Genomic DNA, 20,228 nt, shown 5'->3' with positions numbered 1-20,228 from the left:
AGAGATGCAAGACAAGTTATCAGTCGATCAATTCTTGTGTTTTGTAAAATAGAATTTTCTATTCCAATGTGTCAGCCTGGCGCCGTGATAGCACTCTTGCCTCTAAGTCAGAAGGTTGTGGGTTTAAGCCCGATGTCAAGAGTTGGAATCACATAGTCTAAACCAGGGTGCTCCAACATTTTGGCTGCTGAAGGCTGGATGCCCTATTTGAGAAATATCCTTGGACCACATAAGCAATATTTTTGTGTTTCCCTCCCAGAAACATAACATTTATGGATTATGGAGGGAGCAGGTGGGATGAGATGAGATGCGGGGCCTGATGAAACTGGCCCATGGGCCACCAGTTGGACCACCCTGACATAGTGCTGGGAGTGTATTACAATGTCGGAGGTGCTGTTCCTCGGATGAGTGTTAAACCGAGGTCCCCTGCCTGTACAGGTAGATATTAAAGATCCCATGGCACTATTCAAATAGAGAAGGGAGTCTCTCCTAGTGTCCTGGCAAAAAATTCCCCAAATATAAATGAATCACTCACTCCATGGCTGTTTGTGGGACATTGCTGTACACCACTGACTGCTGCGTTTCGCTCACAGAATACAGTCAATCCACTTTACAGTATATCTTGTGAAGCACTTTGGGACTTCTTGATAAAGTGCTATGTCAAATGCTATTATTAATATAATAGAAATGGAATAATGAGCCAGTTCCATAATTGTAGATCAAATTCACAAGAAAACAAAAGGATCCAGACCTTAATTGAGCATATTTTACTACTTTAAAAAAAAATCTAGTGAATTCTATATCAAAGGAGGTTAGAATGATCTTTACTAGAGTGCAATTATTTGTCGGTGGGAAATCCTGCTTCATTATGTAAACTGCAGCGATTGGTGATTGAACTTCCAAAAGTAACTCCCCTCACGTTTTCATAAATGGTTGCTGAATATACAATGCAGGGCAGTTCTGTTAGAATGCTCCCTGATTGAGCGAGGGTTTGCTTATAGTCCACCTTGGACCCACATATTACTGGAAACACGTTGTACCTGGCACCCCATATATAAACTAGCTGGGCTTTTGCGCTAGACAATGGCCACTTTCCAGGTTGTCAAGTTGTTGTTGACCACTTCCTGCACACCGCACTTATGCAAAGGAAATATCATTTGCGTTGCATTCATCACTCCTGCAGACTAAGAGCAGGAAGTGCCACTGACATCATTTTGTGAAGGAAGTGAGGTCAGTGGAGCTTCTTGTGCATATGCATATGTGAAACATGCAGGAAGTGTCATTGGTTGGTACCTGATGACCTGGAAGCAGGACTGACGGCCTTTTTTATTTCCCCAAGACCTGTTATAATAATAATAATAAACTTTCTATTTCATACAGTGTTTTTCACGAGAATCCAACCTGCATACGTTTGCCAACAAAACCCACGGTCACTCCACTTTACAGTAGATCATGTGAAGCACTTTATGTCCTCCTGATGTGAAAGGTGCAATACAATTACAAAGATTATTTTATCTTCATCTACCAGAATTAGTCATTTTAAACACAATTGTGTTGTGATTTTTCCCTGTGGCTTAGCATAGTATTGCGAAATAGGAAATAAGAAGTCACATTTGATTTCTACCCCGCCTGTGCTGAGTTTGCAAAATTCAGCCTAAGAATGAGGAATATTTGCCCAAATTTTCATTTTGATTGTTATCTAATGACCCTGCTGAATGTCCATTTGTGGCTACTTAACAAGGAGAGGCATGTACTGGCTCAGTTGTGGTGCTGCCCCTCGATTAAATAACCTGCCAAAATTTGCATTCAGACTTCAAATAAATAATAATTGCACAAAATGGATGGTCCTTAAAAAACTGGCAGAAAATGAACTGTTGTTCTTTGTAGCTTGTGCTTTACAATTTTAACTAAACTCCGATATGGCATCTTATCAAACGGCTTTTAAAATCCATAGTCAATTAACTTTACAGTATATTCTGTGAAGGGTTTGGAGATGTCTCGAAGACATAAGGTGCTATTATCAAATGCAAGGATTATTATTATTGCATCTATTGCGTTACCTTCATCAATGCACTCAGTTATTTCTTCAAAGAGCTCAATTAAATTTGTCAAGCACAACTTGCCTTTACAAATCCATGGTGGTTGTTGTCAATTAACCCATGTCTTTCTAAGTGAGTATTGATTGTATTAATACAATGATTTGTATTCATACAATTATATTCATATAATTGAATTAAGCACTCTCAGGCGCTGCCCAGCGTGGACAGTGCAATATAAATGCAAGTTGTTTTTGTTAACACTGGGATGAAATTTCAGTCGCAAATATTTCAGTGTACGCAGAACTCATCAAATTGTCTTCCACCATCACAGATTCCTTATTTGGTACAAGCACATTTACCCAAAATATACTGGTGCTAATGAAAGTTTCTCTCTTTAATATTATCAACATTTGACTTGACTGCTTTTGCTTGATAATGTGACAGTGTGAGAATGCTAAAGCAGAGTGCTAACACAGAATGAGTTTAGAGCATTGGATACCAAATGCAAGGTGGTGGAATACAAAAGAAAAAAATAATTAAATTGAAAGAGCAACTCCAGTAGCCAGGAATTCTTGATTTTTTTAAAAAAACTACTACAATGAGTTTGCCTGGATCCTTTAAATAAAAATTAACCAATTTAGCAGAACAATGACATCATTTAACAGTGACACACATTAGATGAATATCTTCACCCGCAGTAGAGTGAAAATATCAATTATCATCAATAAAAACTTTACATGAATCAAGTACTATCTGAAGTAATCAAAACATCTCTTTATTGCGACATCCCTGGCTGCACCATCAAAAGGAAAGTGAAATTGAAAACAATTTCTCTCCGTGGCCAGTTACCATTTTTTATACCATGCTCCACAACGTTGATTTGATTTCGACTGTAGTTTGAACATGCCCTTGGATATCTAAATTGGTGTAGGTCAGATGAGGACAGGAGCAAGCTTATTTGTGTTCCCCTATGGTCACACAGCCTGCCAAAACACAGTCGAGGCTCATGCTTGTACAATACCTACTTGGGTGTGGTACAATACAATATGAAATTACATTTATATGAGCAACGTTCACATCGGAAGGATGTCCCGAATCAGTATTGGTTGGGATCCTTAATTGGGGATGGGAGTTGAGGGGGCTCGGGAAGGGAAAGATAACCGAAAGCACGGTCAAACAAGCAGACCATGAACGGGATGAGGGAAGGAGTGAGCTGGACAGAATCTGGGAAAGAGTCCAACAAATTGGGACAGAAATTCTGAAAGTGACCCGCCAATGGTGATCAGGGAAATGAAGCAGGTGCAGATTGCAGAACAGCTGACTCCTGTGGACCTATTATATATCAATAATAAAAGGCAAAAGGAGTCAAAATCGGCTTCCACCATCTTTTCAGGCAATGCATTCCAGATCTGAACAACTGTAAGATTTTGATGCTTCATACAATAATTGTTTTTTGTAGGAAATGTCACATAGAAACATTAGCTGAAGAGTCAGCTATAAATGCTTATTTACTGATCCAAGCCACCTTGAAGGTGTTTAATTACCAACAACAGTTGTGAATAGCAGATGTTGAGAATGAATACCATGCAATTTATCTAAATGAGGCATTGAGCTCTTCATGTGGCCTTTGTTTCTTGTTCCTTTGTGGGTTTCTGATTGACAGGAACCTTATAAAGGACATTATGGTTCTTTACATGGTTGGACTCTATTCATTGTATCTCAATTTATTCATAAATTTCCAGAATAAAACATTTGGTAATGTACATTTTGTTTTTAGAAAATAATTATTTTAAGGCTTTAAGCATCCAAATTGTTACCTGAACTAAGATATTGAATGGTTATGGGTCCACTCTCCTTTTTCCTTAATTTCTCTTTCTCTTTGAGAGTAAGAATTCAAATGCAAACACAACCTTCATTAGTGGTTAAACAGTAGTTCTGCTATAATTGAATATTTCAAGTTCAGTAGATATGTGGTTTCTAATCCTTGAAGCTGAACTGCACACAAGACTGACTTAAAGCTGCTATTACATTGCAATTATTTTTCCTCCCACAGACATTGGGAACTATTACAGCAGTGCCCATTAAGGTCCCCCAAGTCAGCTCATTGCAGAGGTTGGCAGGCCAAGGACCAGCAGTGCTACCTCAGGTAAAGATACAAATATTGATAAAGATGGAATGTGAACTTTCTTGTGCTGATACTTAAGGCATCAGATACTGTACCTAAATTTGTGAAATTGGAATCCCAAATCATATTATTATATATTTTATTATATAAATGTAAAGTTACCAGTACTGTACTTCACAGATGTCAATGAGATAATGGATGGGGAATAGGGAGTTCACAAATCAAACCAAAAGGATTATAAACTCTACTGGTGTTGAGTAATATATTTAATTACCAAGGATTTCAAACTAATATTTTTTAACAGCAACAGACTGTGCATTTTTCTAACTTTCAACCAGAATTTAGAGGTCCTTGGCAAAAAATAGAACGCATGTAAGAAAACAATTATTCCTGTTCACAGATGTAGCCATTACAGTCTCTTTGGTAAATAGCGATCTCAGCTGGTCAGTTCAGTTATTGGCCTATTGAGCTCAAGAATGGTAATGACCAAGTTGTCCTTATTTCATAAGCTAGTATAGAATTATTCGCATCAGTAAATTTACCAATGAAATGCTTACTCTGACTAAATTCAATGGGATGATCTTTGGGATGCACACAGCTTCTCATCATCAATATCTCTGGAATGGTCTTGAGATTGAGGAGTTGAGTTTCAGGTAGTACAGAAAAGTAAGTATTCCTCACTGCAGGTAAACTGTTTTAGTTTTCTAACTTTTTCTAACCTAATGAATCTGAAGTACTCCCCTCAGTTTTTATTCAGTCCTTGCCCAAGACTGCTTTCTTTCATCTTCACCACATTTCCCACCTTCATCCATGCACATAAAAGCGCCACCAAAGACCTCATTCACAACTTTGTTACCCCCTAACTTGAATTCTCTAATGCGCTTTTCGCTGATCTCACTAGTTCCACCATCCGTCCTGTAGCTCAGTGGCTAGAGCACACGCCTTACAAGCAAGAGACCCGGGTTCGATTCCCAGTAGGGCAAAATATTGGGCAAGTTTCCTTACTCCTCACGCCTCTGTTTACCTTACAGTAAGTAGGAACTTGGTTGTAAGTCAATTGGCAGATCCCTTTTCTGGGGGTAATATTTCCTTCAAAATAATAATAATAATAAAATTGGTCACTTCAATCCACAACTGTTTGTGGTACACTGATGTGCGTGATTGGCTGCGGCGTTTCACCCACAAAATATACAGTCAATTCACTTTACAGTATATTTCTGTGAAGCGCTTTGAGACATCTCAAAGACGCTATATCAATGCAAGGATTATTATTATTATCCATAAGTGCTACGTCATTCAAACCTCTGTTGCCCATATCCTCACACGTACCAAACTCCACCTGCTAAACACCTTGCCTCCCAACAAATCTACTTCAGGGTCTTTGCCCTCACCTATAAATCCCTTCACACCCTCATACCTCTCAATGTCTATGATTTCCTACCCCCACACTAAAAACAGGAGTAGGCCATTCAGCCCCTCAAGCCTGTTCCGCCATTCTGTAAGATCATGGCTGATCTGTACCTCAACTCCAATTACCAGCCCTTACCCTCTGTCTCTTAATACTCTGACCTAACAAATATCTATCCACCTCAGTCTTGAAAATGTGAATGGATCCAGCATCCACAACCTTTTCGAGGAGAGCATTCCAGATTTCCACTGCCCTTTGGGTGAAAAATTGCTTCCAACTTTTACTCCTAAATGGCCTAGCTCTAATTTTATGATTATGACCTCTTCTGGATTTTCCCACCAGAAAAAAATGTTTCTCTGTAGCTACCCTATCAAATCTCTTTATTATTTTAAAAAATTCAATAAGATCACCTCTCAAACTTCTAAATTCAAGTGAATAGAGACCAAGTTTATCAACCTGTCCTCAGAATTTAACCCTTTAAGTCTGGTTTCATTCTGGTAAATCTGCACTGTACCCCCTCCAGAGCCAATATATCCTTCCTGAGGTGTGGTGCCCAAAACTGAACGCAGTACTCCAGATGGGGTCTCACCAAGGATCTATATAGTTGAAGCATCATTTCCTCTCCTTTATATTCCAATCCCCTTGAGATAAAGGCCAACATCCCTTTAGCCTTTTTGATAACTTTTTCTACTGTGAGCTTGTCTTTAGTGATTTGTGTATGTGGACACCCAAATCCCTTTGCTCTTCCGCAGTTCTTAGTTTCGTACCATTTAGAAAATATTCTGTTTTTCTATTTTTGGATCCATAATGGATGACCTCACACTTCCCCACATTGAATTCCATCTGCCATTAGTCCCTTTGTAACTTCCTGCTCCCATCTACACAATTTACTGTGCCTCCTAACTTTGTGTCATCTGCAAATTTGGATATAAAACTCTCTATTCCTTCATCCCAAGTCATTTATATGTATGAGACCCCAGTACAGACCCCTGGGGAACACCATTTGTCATATCCCACCAATCAGAAAACGTTCCTTTTATCACCACTCTATGTTTCCTGCATCCCAACCAATTACTAAGCCATATCACAAGGTTACTGTATTATTTGTCAGTCCACAACACAATTTAGATTCAATAGCTCCTTTATTTCAACCATTCTCTTCAATATTTTGCCCAGTTCCTTTCCCATAATACTTTTATGCTACCTGCTTGCTTCTCATTGGTCAGTGTCCAATTACAAATTTAGCCTTAAAGCAATATGCAACAGTTACCTCCAATTCCATGCGCTTTTATTTGTGCTGTACCTCTTGTGCGGAACCTTATCAAATGCCTTCTGGAAGTCCATGTAGATGATATCCATAGACTCTCTCTTATCCAGCATGTTAGTGACCTCCTCAAAATTACAACTAGATTTGTCAGGCATGACCTACCCTTCACAAATGCATGCTGACTCTCTTTGATTAGCTCATACTTGTCCAAATGCTCAGTCACTCTGTACCTGATAAGAAGTTCCAGTAACTTCTCCACAACCAAAGCTAAGCTAACAGGTCTGTAGTTACCTGGTTTCTGCCTCCCTCCCTTATAATTAATGGAGTGTTTACCCTCTCCAGTTGGGAAATTCAGACCTGCTGCGCATCTCTACCCCTCTATTCCACCATCAGTGACCGAGCCTTCAGCAACAACAACCTGCATTTATATACCGCCGTTCATGTGGCGGAGTGTCCTGGAGCGCTTGCCCCACCTTTTAAGCTCATTTCCCCTACCCTTCTGCCTCACTCCTCTCTGTCTTGAATTTGTGTCTAAGAGCCTACCTCAACGATCACCTCCCTCCCTCCCTCCCTCCCTTGTTCAGCATCTGTCACCAACCCTGTGAAGTGCTTCAACATGTTGTTCATTGTGAAGAACACTACATAAATACAAGTTGTTGTTTGTTTTCCTTCCTCTTTAAGCATTCGTTAATAAATTAATTTTCAAGAGTCAGTACCTCATCATCTCCATCCTGGTGTTGACTGAGTTCTTTTATTTTGGTTTACCCATATCAAAACCCATTTTAAATGCTCACCATTTAACAGATTCTTGCACAGAACTTTACAATTAAAATGCTGACAAATAAGTGAAATTACGAAGTGGAACATTACACAGTAGATTTCAAGCACTGGCAGTGGAATGAATGTTCAGTGTCCCAAACATTGGAAGAAGGTTGCAGATTGAATTCCTGCTTTGTGCTGAGTGAGCCGATATCAGCAGTGGGAGTGCTACTATTGGTTTTATTGCCTTTGGGGTACAGAGTGGAAGAAACAGTTCCCGATTGCTATCCAGTAACTTCAACTAGCAAAATAGATGTTAGACCAGATCAACTTCAGCATTGATGCTCTCCAGGGTTGAATAGCTTGCCCACACTCATTGTTGAGTCTTGCACATGAAAATACCCACTTGGGCACAAAACTAGTGCAAAGACCTGCGCATGTAGGAGAGACAGTTGATACCCCCCCACACAAACACACAATTCATGTATCTCATACTTTTGTTAAACCTAACTAGCTTTGTTTAATACATTTCACTTGCATCAATCCTTGCAATCATGGCACCCCAGTGATATTCCGAAATTCAGAACGAGCTGGATTGCTTATTGTGAATTCCAGTAACCTTATGTGCATACATTTTTTATTTACAGTTGCAAAGTGAACACGATAGTATAAGTCAGGGTGGTCCAACCTTTTCGCAGCCACAGGCCAGATTCACATTTGAGAAAGGTCCACAAGCAGCATCTGGCCCGAGACCATTTCCAACATTCCAGCTTCCGCTCTCTCCCTCCCTGGTGAACGTCTTCCTATGGCAGCTCCTCTCCCACCCTTCCCCCCTCTCTCTGACCCCTCTCTCCCCATCCCCCTTTCTCTCCCCTTCTCCATTCTCTCCCACTTACTCCCGCCCTCTCCTCCTTCCTCTCCTCCCCTGTTCGCCAGGGAAGGAGGGTGGGAGTGGAAGTTGGAATGTTGGAAATGAACTCGAGCCAGATAATATCACCCACTGGGCTGGATCCGGTCCATGGGCCGCCTATTGGACCACGCTGGTATAAAGTAGTATAAAGTAGATTAAATGGTATGAAGTATAAAGTAGTTGTCACATTTTGGTTTATAGGGCTGTGTCAGCAACAACAACAAAATTACATTTGTATAGTGCCATTAACGTCGGGAGGACGTCCCAAGGCGCTAGACAGTCAGTATTTCGGACCCGAGATGGAGGTTGGGATTGGGGAGGGTGGAGGGCAGGTGGGGAAGTAGGATGATCGAAAGCACAGTCGAAGTGGAGGTTCTTGAGATGGGTCTTGAAGGAGGCAAGGGGGGGGGGCAAGGTGGAGGGACTGCGGGATGGAATTCCAAAGGTGGGGGCAGAGTGGCAGAAGGCCCGCTCGCCAATGGTGGGGCAGGTGAGGTGGGGGACATGAAGCAGCCCGGAGCCCGCTGAGCAGAACTAGTGGGCAGGATGGTAGGGGGTTAGGTGGTCTCAGAGGTAGGGGCGAGCGAGGCCATGGAAGGCTTTGAAGCTGAGGACCAGGATTTTGAACTGTATCCTCCGTGTGATGGGAAGCCAGTGGAGTCAGGCGAGGATGGGGGTGATAGGGTCATGGAGCCTGGTGCGGGAGGACAAGGGCTGCAGTTCTGAATGATCTGCGGCCTATGGAGGGAAGAGTTGGGGAGGCTGACGAGCAAGCAGTTTGCATAGTCAGGCCTGGATGTTATGAATGCTCTACGTGGGTTTCAGCGGCCTGTGGTCTGAGACAGTGGTGGAGCTGGGCGATGTAGCGGAGGTGGGGGAAGGCAGAGCAGGTCATGGGACGGATTTGGTGTAGAAAGGATAGTTGAGGGTCAAACAAGATGCCAAGGTTCTGGACTGGCTTAGTGATGTGGAGTGTGCATTCATGGATGGTGATGCTATCAGTGCCTGAGATGGTGAGAGTGCTGACTTGAGCCAATCAGGAGGGCCGGTTTTGTTGACGTTCAACTGAAGAAAGTTAGCTCTCATCCAGGACTTGATGTCTGACATACATTCTGTCAGGACAGCAATGGCCCTGGAGTCAAGGGTGGAGGCAGAGAGGTATAGTTGGGTGTCATCTGCATACATTTGGAAGTTAACCTCATATCTGTGGATGATGTCACCAAGAGGGAGCATAAAGATATTGAAGAGGAGGGCACTGAGGACAGAGCCTGAGACGCATGAGATGGTGTGGGGGCTAGAGGAGAAACTTCTTGTGGAGATGAAGTGAAGGCGGTGTGAGAGGTACAATCTGAACCATTCGAGGACAGAACCGTGAAGGTTGAGGTGAGAGGAGAGGTGGTGGATGAGGATAGAGTGGTTAACGGTGTCGAAGGTAGCAGAGAGGTTAAAGAGGACGAGAAGGCAGAGGGAGCCCTGGATGGACAGAATGTCATTTGTCACTTTGGCCGGGGCTGTTTCTGTGCTGTAGGCAGCATGGAAAACCTTTTGGAAGGGTTCTTGAAGGAAGTGGCATGAGAGAGAGGATGAAACTGGGAAGCAACGACTCGTTCCAGGACTTTGGAAAGGAAAGTGAGGTTTGAGATGCTGTGGTAGTTTGAGAGCAGGAATGGATCCAGGGAGCATTTTTTTAAGGATAGGAATGATGGGGTGGGAAGGGGTGGGAATGGTACCAGTGGACAGGGAGAGGTTTATGATGTCTGTGAGTAGAGGGGCAAAGAGGTTGAGCTGGGAGGTAAGGAGAGGGGTAGGGATGGGGTCGAGGGAGCAGATGGTCGGTTTCATGCAGGTTATAGTGGTGGTGAGAGAGGAGTGGGAGACAGGTTCGAAGGTGTGGAGGGAGGGATGGGTAGGGGCCGGGCTGTGAGGGGGAGATGAGCTGGAGTAATAGACAGAAGGACAGAGGCAGCTGAGCGGATCCCCTCGACTTTGGATTCGAGGAAGTCCAGCATTGCCTTGCAGTTGATATTGGCGATGAGGATGGACGAGGCGTGAGAGGGTGGGCAGAGGAGCCAGTTGGCGATGGAGAAGAACAGCTTCTGCTGTTTGATTCTGTTGACAAGGTGGAACTTCACTTCAGAACAATGTTCTTGTATATTTTTCACTGTAGGTGATGGAGTGCTAAGTTTTTGTGCTCAATATATGCTGCTGAAGGTGAAAAATTTAATATGTTACGTTGAATGCATTAAAATAAGTTAATACCTTTAAAATAAGTTTAATAGCAATGTTTTTTACATGTGTAATTGCTCACAATTGTCACAGGGTGGCAGGCGAGGAGCATTATACTTGATGTTTGTGCAGCTCAAACCAGAAATAAATCAGTTGATTGCTTCTCGTACAACAAATTTTGGACAATAGATATAATTTCCAGATTTCACATAACACAACTGTAACCTCCTGAGCTGGGAAACGACAATCCTTGAGTAACTTCTCAATGACTTATTGTTCATACTGATGGTATCCTTTTCAGATACATTGGAAAAGGGTCTATATTTCTGTTGAGTGCCACATTTTGCATTCCATAGGTCAGGCAACACAAAATATATCTTGACCCTGTGTGCAACAAGTGTAAGTATTGAAAATATTTTTTAAAACTCCTTTATCTGTTCTATGTAAACATTAATGTTGCATAAAATTGTTAATCTCAATTCTCTTCCTCCCTATGAATATAATCCTCTTAACCTGCTCCATTGCAGCAGCAACAACAACAACAAAGCAACATGTTCTTTTGAGAAGGATAAGCACAATGGTTCATTTCCAAACTCAGTCCATTTCATTTTATGTTGCTGAATAAGATGTGTGTGTTTCACTGAGGCTTTTCTTTGTTTGGGATGAGATGCTCCTCTTATCAATATGCACAGTTCAGCTACTCAGTGAAGAATTGCTACAACTTGGAGATTAATTAAGTTTGAAGTTTGTTCCAGTAGGCTATCTTTCAATTACCTACCTACTCTTAATTCCTGTTTATTTTGCCTCTCACAATAGTTATCTTCCCTCTGTTGTAAATAGTGTTTGAATTCAGCGCTCACTGTTAATATGAGAATTACATTCTGTTTTCATAGTTCATCAATGTGGTATGCTTTGGCATTAAAGTTGTCTTCAGCACACTTTGCAGCCTGTAACACCAAATATTGCATTTTACAGTCATGGGTTATTGAAGAGAATGAGCAAAGAGAACACTAAAGTTGATCTCAGTTCTCTGAGCTAGGAACAAGAAAGATGGAAATCATGCATGTGCAGACAAGCTTGAACGGAATAGTACAAACGCAATGTTTGTACTGTCTGGCCTTATGAAAAATAATCACTTGAGTGGAATGCTAGATAGCTTTTGCACCAATGCACCATCATTCATCAACTGAACAAATGTTCCCATATCAGCAAGTATGGTTTGTATTTGCACAGAATTTGTAAATATTAGCCAGAATGTATTTTCAGTGCTAAACATGTCTGGCAAGTCTCACAGACAGATCAGGATGGATTTTTTTCTCTACCATCAGTCTTCATTATGTAGGATTCAGTGCACTCAGACGATTAAGGTTACCATGGCAACCAGAAATTAATTCATTTCCTTTTTTTAACAGTTCCATCAAAAGTCAGACATTTAATTCCTGAGTTCTGTTGGTATGCTCTGAATTTTCTAAACTAATGTAATAATTTGCCAAGTTGCAGCAAGAAAGCCAAACATTGTGCATAAGATCTTACCACAGTAGCTTATCATTGCAGGCCAATCAGGAATTGTTGCTTTCAGAAATAATGCTTAAACCCTTGTTAATTGCTATCTCAGAGTCATTAATTTAATGCACCACAAAATAATTTGGTATGAAACTCTTTACAATATGTGTATCATTAAATAAAATATACCAATAAAAACATCATGCATTTAGCAGTTGTGCTTGACATCACATGTAATTAATTTTTCAAAGCTTCACTTAAATGCTGGGCTGAGAAAGACTGTCAGAATTATTCTCTCCTAGTGAATGCGTCATTGTATATTTATTTGAATGTGCAGTCTTGGGAAGGTTTGATTTTAACATCAGGTGTCAAAATGGAAAAAGTGTTTCTTTTTACATGATATTCAGATAAGCATTATTGTAAAAGAAATCATAATCTTAAAACCGTCTGTAGGAATTAAGCATTATTTTTGGACTTGCTCCTTGGCATCCCAGCACAAATTGTCCTGGCCTTTGGGAGCTCATTTAACACCAGCTTCTATTTTGTGAAGCATTTGTTCTTGTTCAGAGCTGTTTCCTATTTTCCAACTTAGAGCCAATAAATAAAACACACAAATTTATTGGTAGTTCATCCACTTCCTAAGAATATCCAATTGTTTACCACTATAATATTACAATTTGTTTAGTAACTAACATTTTTTTGTGTGTTTTTCTTGCTTTGGCAGGTTAGGCCAAAGACCCTGATTCCAGACAGCCTCCCAGTCACTCTATGCCGTGACCAGACCTCCAATCAGCCTCATACTCTTCAAAAAGCCACTGTAATCACTATCAAGAACCCAAGTCCAGCCCTTCCCACTGCCAACAACACTGTCAACCATGTGCAGACACCAACAGGCCAATCACAAAATGTTGCAGAGCCAACATCAGTCTCCACTCCTATCAGCAGCGCTGGTGTGGCGTTTGCTATCATCTCGGCCTCTCCTAATCATGGCAATTCTGTGAAGAGCAGTGCAGTCTCTTTGACCAGTGACACTATCAGTGTTCAGCCTCTTCTCCTCAGCACAGACAAGGTGGGGGCAACTTACTGTTTTCCATCCATGGAAATAATGGACCGGTGGAAACAAAGTGTACATACAATAACTGTTTCAAACTAAGACCAGAGTATCATAGAAAATGTTATTCCCCAGGACAAGTTGAATCCAGTTCTGTATTGTGGATCTCAATAATTTGATTCATTATGTTCATTTCTCTTCCCATTCTCAGCACATTTTCAGCATTTTGGAACACCTATCAACTGGATAGTTTAGTATCAGCATTCAGGAACGTGATGGCTATCTATGAATTTCTGTGATCTAAGCACAGTAGCCAACGAATTGTGTTGCAATCTCTTTTTTGTTCCAATATTTTTATTCTAAAAGTTTGGCATTGAAAACCTCACTTTCTCCACAGTTAGCTTTATCCTTCTTCACTTTGCTGTGGGATTTGGTATCACATCAGGTTAATTAGAAGCAAGTTAAGGAAGCAAAACATATGATAATCTTCTCAAGGGTAACCCTTCCTGAATTCTGAAATGGTGAGCTGTGAAAGCCTTGTATAGGATAGATAATGGATTTTTTTTTAAAAAGTTACAAATAAATTATAAAATTATTACACCAGGAGACAACTTAACATCCCATTAAAATGGTATCAATGGAAAGTTAAAGGGAAAAAATAAAAACATATTAGGCATTAGAAAGAATGTTTTTGACTTTGCAATTCAGTTCTGCAAAATAGAGAATAAAAAAATTAGAAGCCTGGAATGAGGAAAATGAATAGATCATTTAGGTCATTTTTATTTTAAGGTTTTGAAACAATCCTAAAGTTTTTTTAAAAAAAGTGTCTTCTGTTATGGAGTTGATCACTTGCAGAGAACTAATCTATCTCTGTTCACCATAATTTGAACTTTGAATGTATATTTTGAAACCATAAATCACTACATAAATTGCACAGATTATTATTATTATCATGTGGAGTCCTGTAGCTCAGTGGTTAGAGCACTCGCCTCACAAGCGAGAGACCTGGGTTCGATTCCCAGCAGGGTAAAACCTTGGGCAAGTTTCCTTATATTCCACACACCTGATAATAATCCCTCAAGAAAAAAAACAATAATACATTGGTCACTTAAATCCATGACTATTTGTGAGACACTGCTGTGCACAATTGGCTGCCACGTTTCGCCTACAAATATACGGTCAATTCACTTTACAGTATATTCTGTGAAGCGCTTTGAGACATCTAGAAGACGTGAAAAGCCCTATATCAAATTCAAGGATTATTATTATTATGTTTCTTTATATTGAATTGCTACATAGGTTTATTGAAGTGGTTCTTGTGAATGTATAGGAAGGTGCTCATGCCTACTTTTGTCATTTTTGTAGGTACTAATCATTCAGCCACAAAGTCTGACACAGGCAGAAAACCTGACAGAAAAAATGAAACACTCAGCTGAACATTCTCAGGGACAGCCTTCCACAAAATCCAAAAGAGAGGACAATCCTGAGGTAAAGATCCAACAAGAAGAAAAAATAAAGTAATCAATTCCTGAGTTCAAATACCTAATAAGTAGTTTTTCTCCTTTTTTCAAAAAGTCAAAAACATTTTTAAGGGTGTTCCTTGGTGCATCAGGTGGTTCTACACCATGGTCATGTTCAGTCTATGAGTCGTGATCTATGAGCAAGCACTAACTTGGTATGGGTGCACAGAGACCTCTCACACTAAATCTTGCACAACCTGCTGCTGATTCAGTGCAGCAAGAGAGGTGACATGAGGCAGGCAGGCATTCTTTTTTGGTATGTGATGCAAAAAAAAATAAAAAGGAGCCCTGCCTCCAAATTGCTTTTAATTCCAATTTTTGTTGTTTCATACCTTTTGGAAAACAGTTTGTCATGCTGGGGTCAGGTTTGGCTCAATTGTAGGCACTCTTGTTTCTGAGTCAGAAGATTTGGGGTTTAAGCCCCACTAGAGGAGCAGTGCACTATCAGAGGTGCCATTCTTCAAATGAGATGTTATAATTGAGGTTCTGTATGGTCGTCCAGATGGATGTTAAAGAGTTTCTCCTGGGGAACAATCTCCAGATAAAAGTGGTCATCAACTTCATGGCTGTTTGTGGGACATTGCTATGCACAAATTGGCTGTGGTGTTCACTTGCAAAATATGTAGTCGCTGTACTTAACAGTAATAATCCTGTGAAGTGCTTTGAGACGTTTTTGTGAGTGTCAACTGATCTCCATCCTGACTTTTACCAGAATAGGTTCCAAAAAAATGCAGCACACACTATCCACGTGGAACTCCCTGATTGATGTCTTCAATAATTTTCCTCAAATCTCTTCTTGTTTCTTTTATGTCAGATCTTGTGTCATATCTGGTGTCCCGCTGTACAGTGAAAGTATCTAGCTTTCTATCATGGTTTCCCCCACATTAATAACCCGCTTCTCTATTTCACACAGTGACTCTTTCTTTTTAACTCTTATATTCTGATACGCATTATCTGACTCTGTTTGTGTCTGTATCTCGCTCTAATTGACTGTATGTTTTGTGCAAGTCTATGTACTTAACTACATCTGATGTTTCCACCTCATGCTTTTTGGGAAAAAATGGATACCTGGTTACATCATTCATATATGTGCAGCAAAAATTTTTCCTTGGCATTTCAGCATCACATCACTTCCTCATCTCAGCCCTGATGTGGTTGAATAAACAGGTGCTGTTTTTTGATGTATGCACGAAGAGTGCTCTCCCATACAACAGAGTATATTACTTGTAAATACTTTTGGGGAATTTCCCTAAAATCATTTACCATTCAGATTACTCCTCTGGTAAAGGGATACTGTCTTAACATGTGGATCCCGTCCCTTACACCTCAAAAAATATCAAACTGCAAAGACATAATGTGTAAAAGTATGTTTTATGTGGATGAGAGCAAAAAATGCTTCTGATAATTTTATGATGAACAAAAAGTGTTATGATAATAAAACACTTCAACTTCATTGCTAACTTCAGCTTATCTTATCCAACACAGATTTTCCCCCAGGGGCTGACATTTGACAGCATATGTAGTGCTGTGTAATATAGACGCATTAGGATTTTTAAATTTCAATTCACATACTTGACTTAAAAATTGCTTTGAGCTACTTCCTTATCACAAGAGCACAACTACTCTTAGCTTCCATGAACAGAATTGATGTGCTTATTAATACAAAGTATGGTCAAAGTATAACATGAACACCAAATGGACTAGCTTCTACCTCATTGTTCGTGATCTGCAAAGAAATGTCCAACTTCTAAGTAATCAGGTCACCATGATTTCACTTCCTGCACTTTGCACAAGAAGCAGTGATCCGGTCATTTCCTTCGCAAATTGTGTTAATGACACTTGCTGCGCATAACATACTTGCCCCCAACAAACAGGAAATGACAGTAACAGTGACCCAATGATCTGTAAGTGAGCCAGAAGCTAAGTGTACCACACTTTGGTTAACACGGGCCTACATTAGACTATGCTGTAATTCAGACAGCAATATAACAGTTGCTATAATGGGGTTTTCCATGCACTTGTTTCTCCCTTTCTCCCTTCTGCCTATTATAATAAAAACAGGAATGCTTCAGAGGACCTTTAAGATTTAAAGACTTAATGCTCATAATGTTACCTTTCAATTAAATAATTCCACTCTTTTACTTTTTTGTTTGAAAATTCCCTTTTTGCCTTTTCTTCTAAAGCTCTCAATCCCTAAAACAAGTCCCTAAAACAATAATCCTTAAAACAAAACAATAATAATTTGGTCACTAAATCCACAACTGTTTGTGGGACACTGCTAAGCGCAATTGGCTGCCGCATTTCGCCCACAAAATATACAGTCAATTCACTTTACAGTATATTCTGTGAACTGCTTTGAGACATCTAGAAGATGTGAAAAGCGCTATATCAAATGCAAGGATTATTATTATTTTAACTCCAGCTGGTTCCATAGCAAGCACACCAGTACCATGCCTAGGTGGCCATTCCACTTTTTGGGAAATCCTCCTGATGTGAAAGGTACTATACAAATGTAATTTGTTGTTGTTGGCTGCAGGTTTTGTCAGACCAGAAGCCAGTATGATAAGTTGAATACCATTCTTGTATGTTGTTTTGTTTTGATAGCTCTATGGTGCTACTTTGTTAGTAATTATTATAAAATTCAAATTGTTGGCTTGGTTTCTTAAATGATATTGTTCCATTTTTTCTTTGAATTTGCAGAAACTTGCCTTTATGGTTTCACTTGGTTTGGTTACTACTGAACACCTGGAAGGTAAGTCGAATTGTATACTCTTAAACTGTGTCAGGTTGGCAAGAGCCAAGTCTTGGGGAGCCGAGAGTGTGCATTGGGTGCTGCTACAGTCTAACCAGCTAAAAGCAATATTTAGAGCACTGCTGGGCAAGCTTCCCTGGGGACCCATTTGGGCTTTGGCTTGCTGGTTAACAGGAGCTAGTAGGAAGAGTCCCTGATCCATGACTGGTCTGCCCTTTCAGGTTCTGCTGATGAGCCAGCCTGACTCTGTTGTCATCAGCAGTGTGCTGGAATATTGCGGACCTGCCTGGTTCAGGAAGTGGGCTACTGACACCGCCATGGACGGTGGGCTCGATTCTGACATTTCATTGCCAAATATGTCACCTTGGAGCTAGATCAGTTCCAAAGAAGGAAAGTCTGCCAGATAACTAGAATATAAAAGTAAGGAAGTGGTGTTAACATTTTTTAAAAAAAAATTGGTTGTACCACATTAGGAATACTGTGCACTTCTGGCTACCATATTAGAGGAAGGATATTGACACATAGGAAAGACTACAGAATAGATATAAAGGATGTTTAAGGATGTCACCAGGAATTAACAGATACAGCTATCAAGAAGGAATGGACTTCTCTCGAGACTTGAGAGGTGTTTAAGATTATGGAACGAGAGAGGTAAATACAACAATAATAATCATTACACTTGGTATTGTGCCTTTTATGTCGGGAGGACATTTCAAACTGGATATGATGTGAAGTACAAATGTAATGTTGTTGCTGTTGTTGATCAGACTTGAAACAATTGGCTGCAGAAGCTTCTTTAGAGGATTGAGAAGGCAGATTTGATCAGATAGATCTGAAATCTAAATCTAAATATTCAAACAAAATATGAATTGAAAAAACAAGCGTTTAGGATTTGCTTTTGGATCATTTGGACCTCCACAAATGGGCTGTGCTTGGATTGCAAGGACAGTTTAATGCTGCTCCTTCTTCCTCAGCCTGATTGAACCAACCAAGAAATGAAGCCTGTAGATTTCTGTTTTGAGCCCATCATATCTGGAACGTAATTTTTTTTCCATCTTGGCTCTTTCGTATTCTGTCAGTATCAATGTTCTTCCACAAAATACACAGACACTCCACTTTACAATATGTCTTGTGAAGCACTTTGGGACACCCTTCTAACGTGAAAGGCACTCCATCAAATGCAAGGATTATTATTTATCCCATTATGCTCCACAGTTTCCCATAGGCCTACAGCTTAGTGGTTAGAGCACTCGCCTCAAAAGGAAAAGGACATGGGTTTGATTCCCGGGCAGAGCGAAACGTTGGGCAAGTTTTCTTACTCCACAGGGGGAAACAAGCATTGTACACTACTTACTATGGTTTCTTTCCAATCAGCTGAGTTGAGGCTGGGATTCAATCTCTGGCCATCTGGTGCAGTCCCAGTGATCTGCTGCTGCAACTGATAATTCATGATCTCATCAAACATTTTTTAATGTAAGAATGAAATATTTCCCAGTCAAATGACTTCACATCTCTGCCTCTCCAAAAGGAAGAAAATCTGCAGTGACAAGTCCAGTTTCCTGTCCCATTAGGCAAGCATGTTGTTAGAATATACACTTTTTGTATACTGCTAGAATCATAATAGATGTTGTGAATGGGTTAACTTTTAAGTTAAGTGTGGGGGACAACTGGACTGACAGTCATGGGATAGGACACATCTGTTTTTCTCTGTTTTTGAAAGAATAACGGACAGGGGGAGGAGGTCACCTCTTATCAGTAAATGACAACAAGCCACAGAGGTAACGGTCCAAGGTACCAGTCGACACAGGATCTCGACTGAGCAATAAGTCGCTAGACTCTGACAGGGCCTGCCAAGCGACAACAACAACAACAACAACAAGATTCCATTTATAAAGCGCCTTTCACGTCAGGAGGACGTCCCAAGGCGCTGCACAGTTGGGTCATGACCCGAGCAGGGGGGAAATGGTCAGGGTGAGGGGAGGGAAGGGAGGGAGCGAGGAGGGGGAAGAGAGTCGAGAGGGGAGCTGAAGGCTCGGTCAAAGAGAAAGGTTTTGAGACCGGCCTTGAAGGAGGAAAGGGAGGAAGCAAGGCGAAGGCACTGGGGGATAGAGTTCCAGAGCCTGGGGGCTGAGAGGCTGAAGGCCCGACCACCGATGGTAGGGCGGTTGGGGCGGGGGACGTGGAGCAGACCGGAGCCAGAGGAACGGAGGGTACGGGCAGGTAGGTAGGGGGATAGTAGGTTGGAGAGGTAGGAGGGAGCAAGGCCGTGAATGGCCTTGTAGGTGAGGATGAGGATCTTGAAATCGATCCTCTGGGGGATGGGGAGCCAGTGGAGGCGAGCGAGGGTGGGAGTGATGTGGTCCCGAAGCCTGGTGCGGGACAGTACACGAGCTGCAGAGTTCTGAATGACCTGCAGCTTGTGGAGGGAGGTGGCGGGAAGGCCGGCGAGGAGAGAGTTCCCGTAGTCCAGCCTTGAGGTGACAAAGGCGTGGACCAGAGTTTCAGCAGCGTGAGGGGTGAGGTAATGCCGTAGTCTGGCGATGTTCCGGAGGTGATGGAAGGCGGTGCCAGTTGTGGTGCGGATGTGAGGGAGAAAGGACAGCTCAGGGTCGAACAAAACGCCGAGGTTCCTGACTGGCTTTGAAAGGTGGAGAGTGCAGCCTTGGAT

The 20,228-nt window shown here is 41.2% G+C and overlaps 1 protein-coding gene and 1 non-coding gene across 2 annotated transcripts in view; both read left to right on the top strand.

Annotated features, from left to right (window-relative positions):
* phf21b (PHD finger protein 21B) overlaps nt 1–20,228 on the top strand; it is a 102,829-nt gene that overhangs the window by 67,149 nt on the left and 15,452 nt on the right. The window contains exons 4-7 of the mRNA XM_007894668.2: nt 4,093–4,185; nt 12,962–13,306; nt 14,654–14,776; nt 17,509–17,560. Of these exons, the coding sequence (XP_007892859.1) occupies nt 4,093–4,185; nt 12,962–13,306; nt 14,654–14,776; nt 17,509–17,560 (613 nt within the window). The remainder of the gene's footprint in view (nt 1–4,092; nt 4,186–12,961; nt 13,307–14,653; nt 14,777–17,508; nt 17,561–20,228) is intronic.
* Nucleotides 14,247–14,318, top strand: trnav-cac. The gene has a single exon. It is a non-coding gene; the product is annotated as a tRNA-Val (tRNA).

The sequence above is a fragment of the Callorhinchus milii genome, unplaced genomic scaffold, assembly GCF_018977255.1.
Source record: "Callorhinchus milii isolate IMCB2004 unplaced genomic scaffold, IMCB_Cmil_1.0 Scaffold5, whole genome shotgun sequence".
In the NCBI taxonomy this organism is placed as follows: domain Eukaryota; kingdom Metazoa; phylum Chordata; class Chondrichthyes; order Chimaeriformes; family Callorhinchidae; genus Callorhinchus; species Callorhinchus milii.
This window is presented reverse-complemented; position numbering and strand designations above follow the sequence as displayed.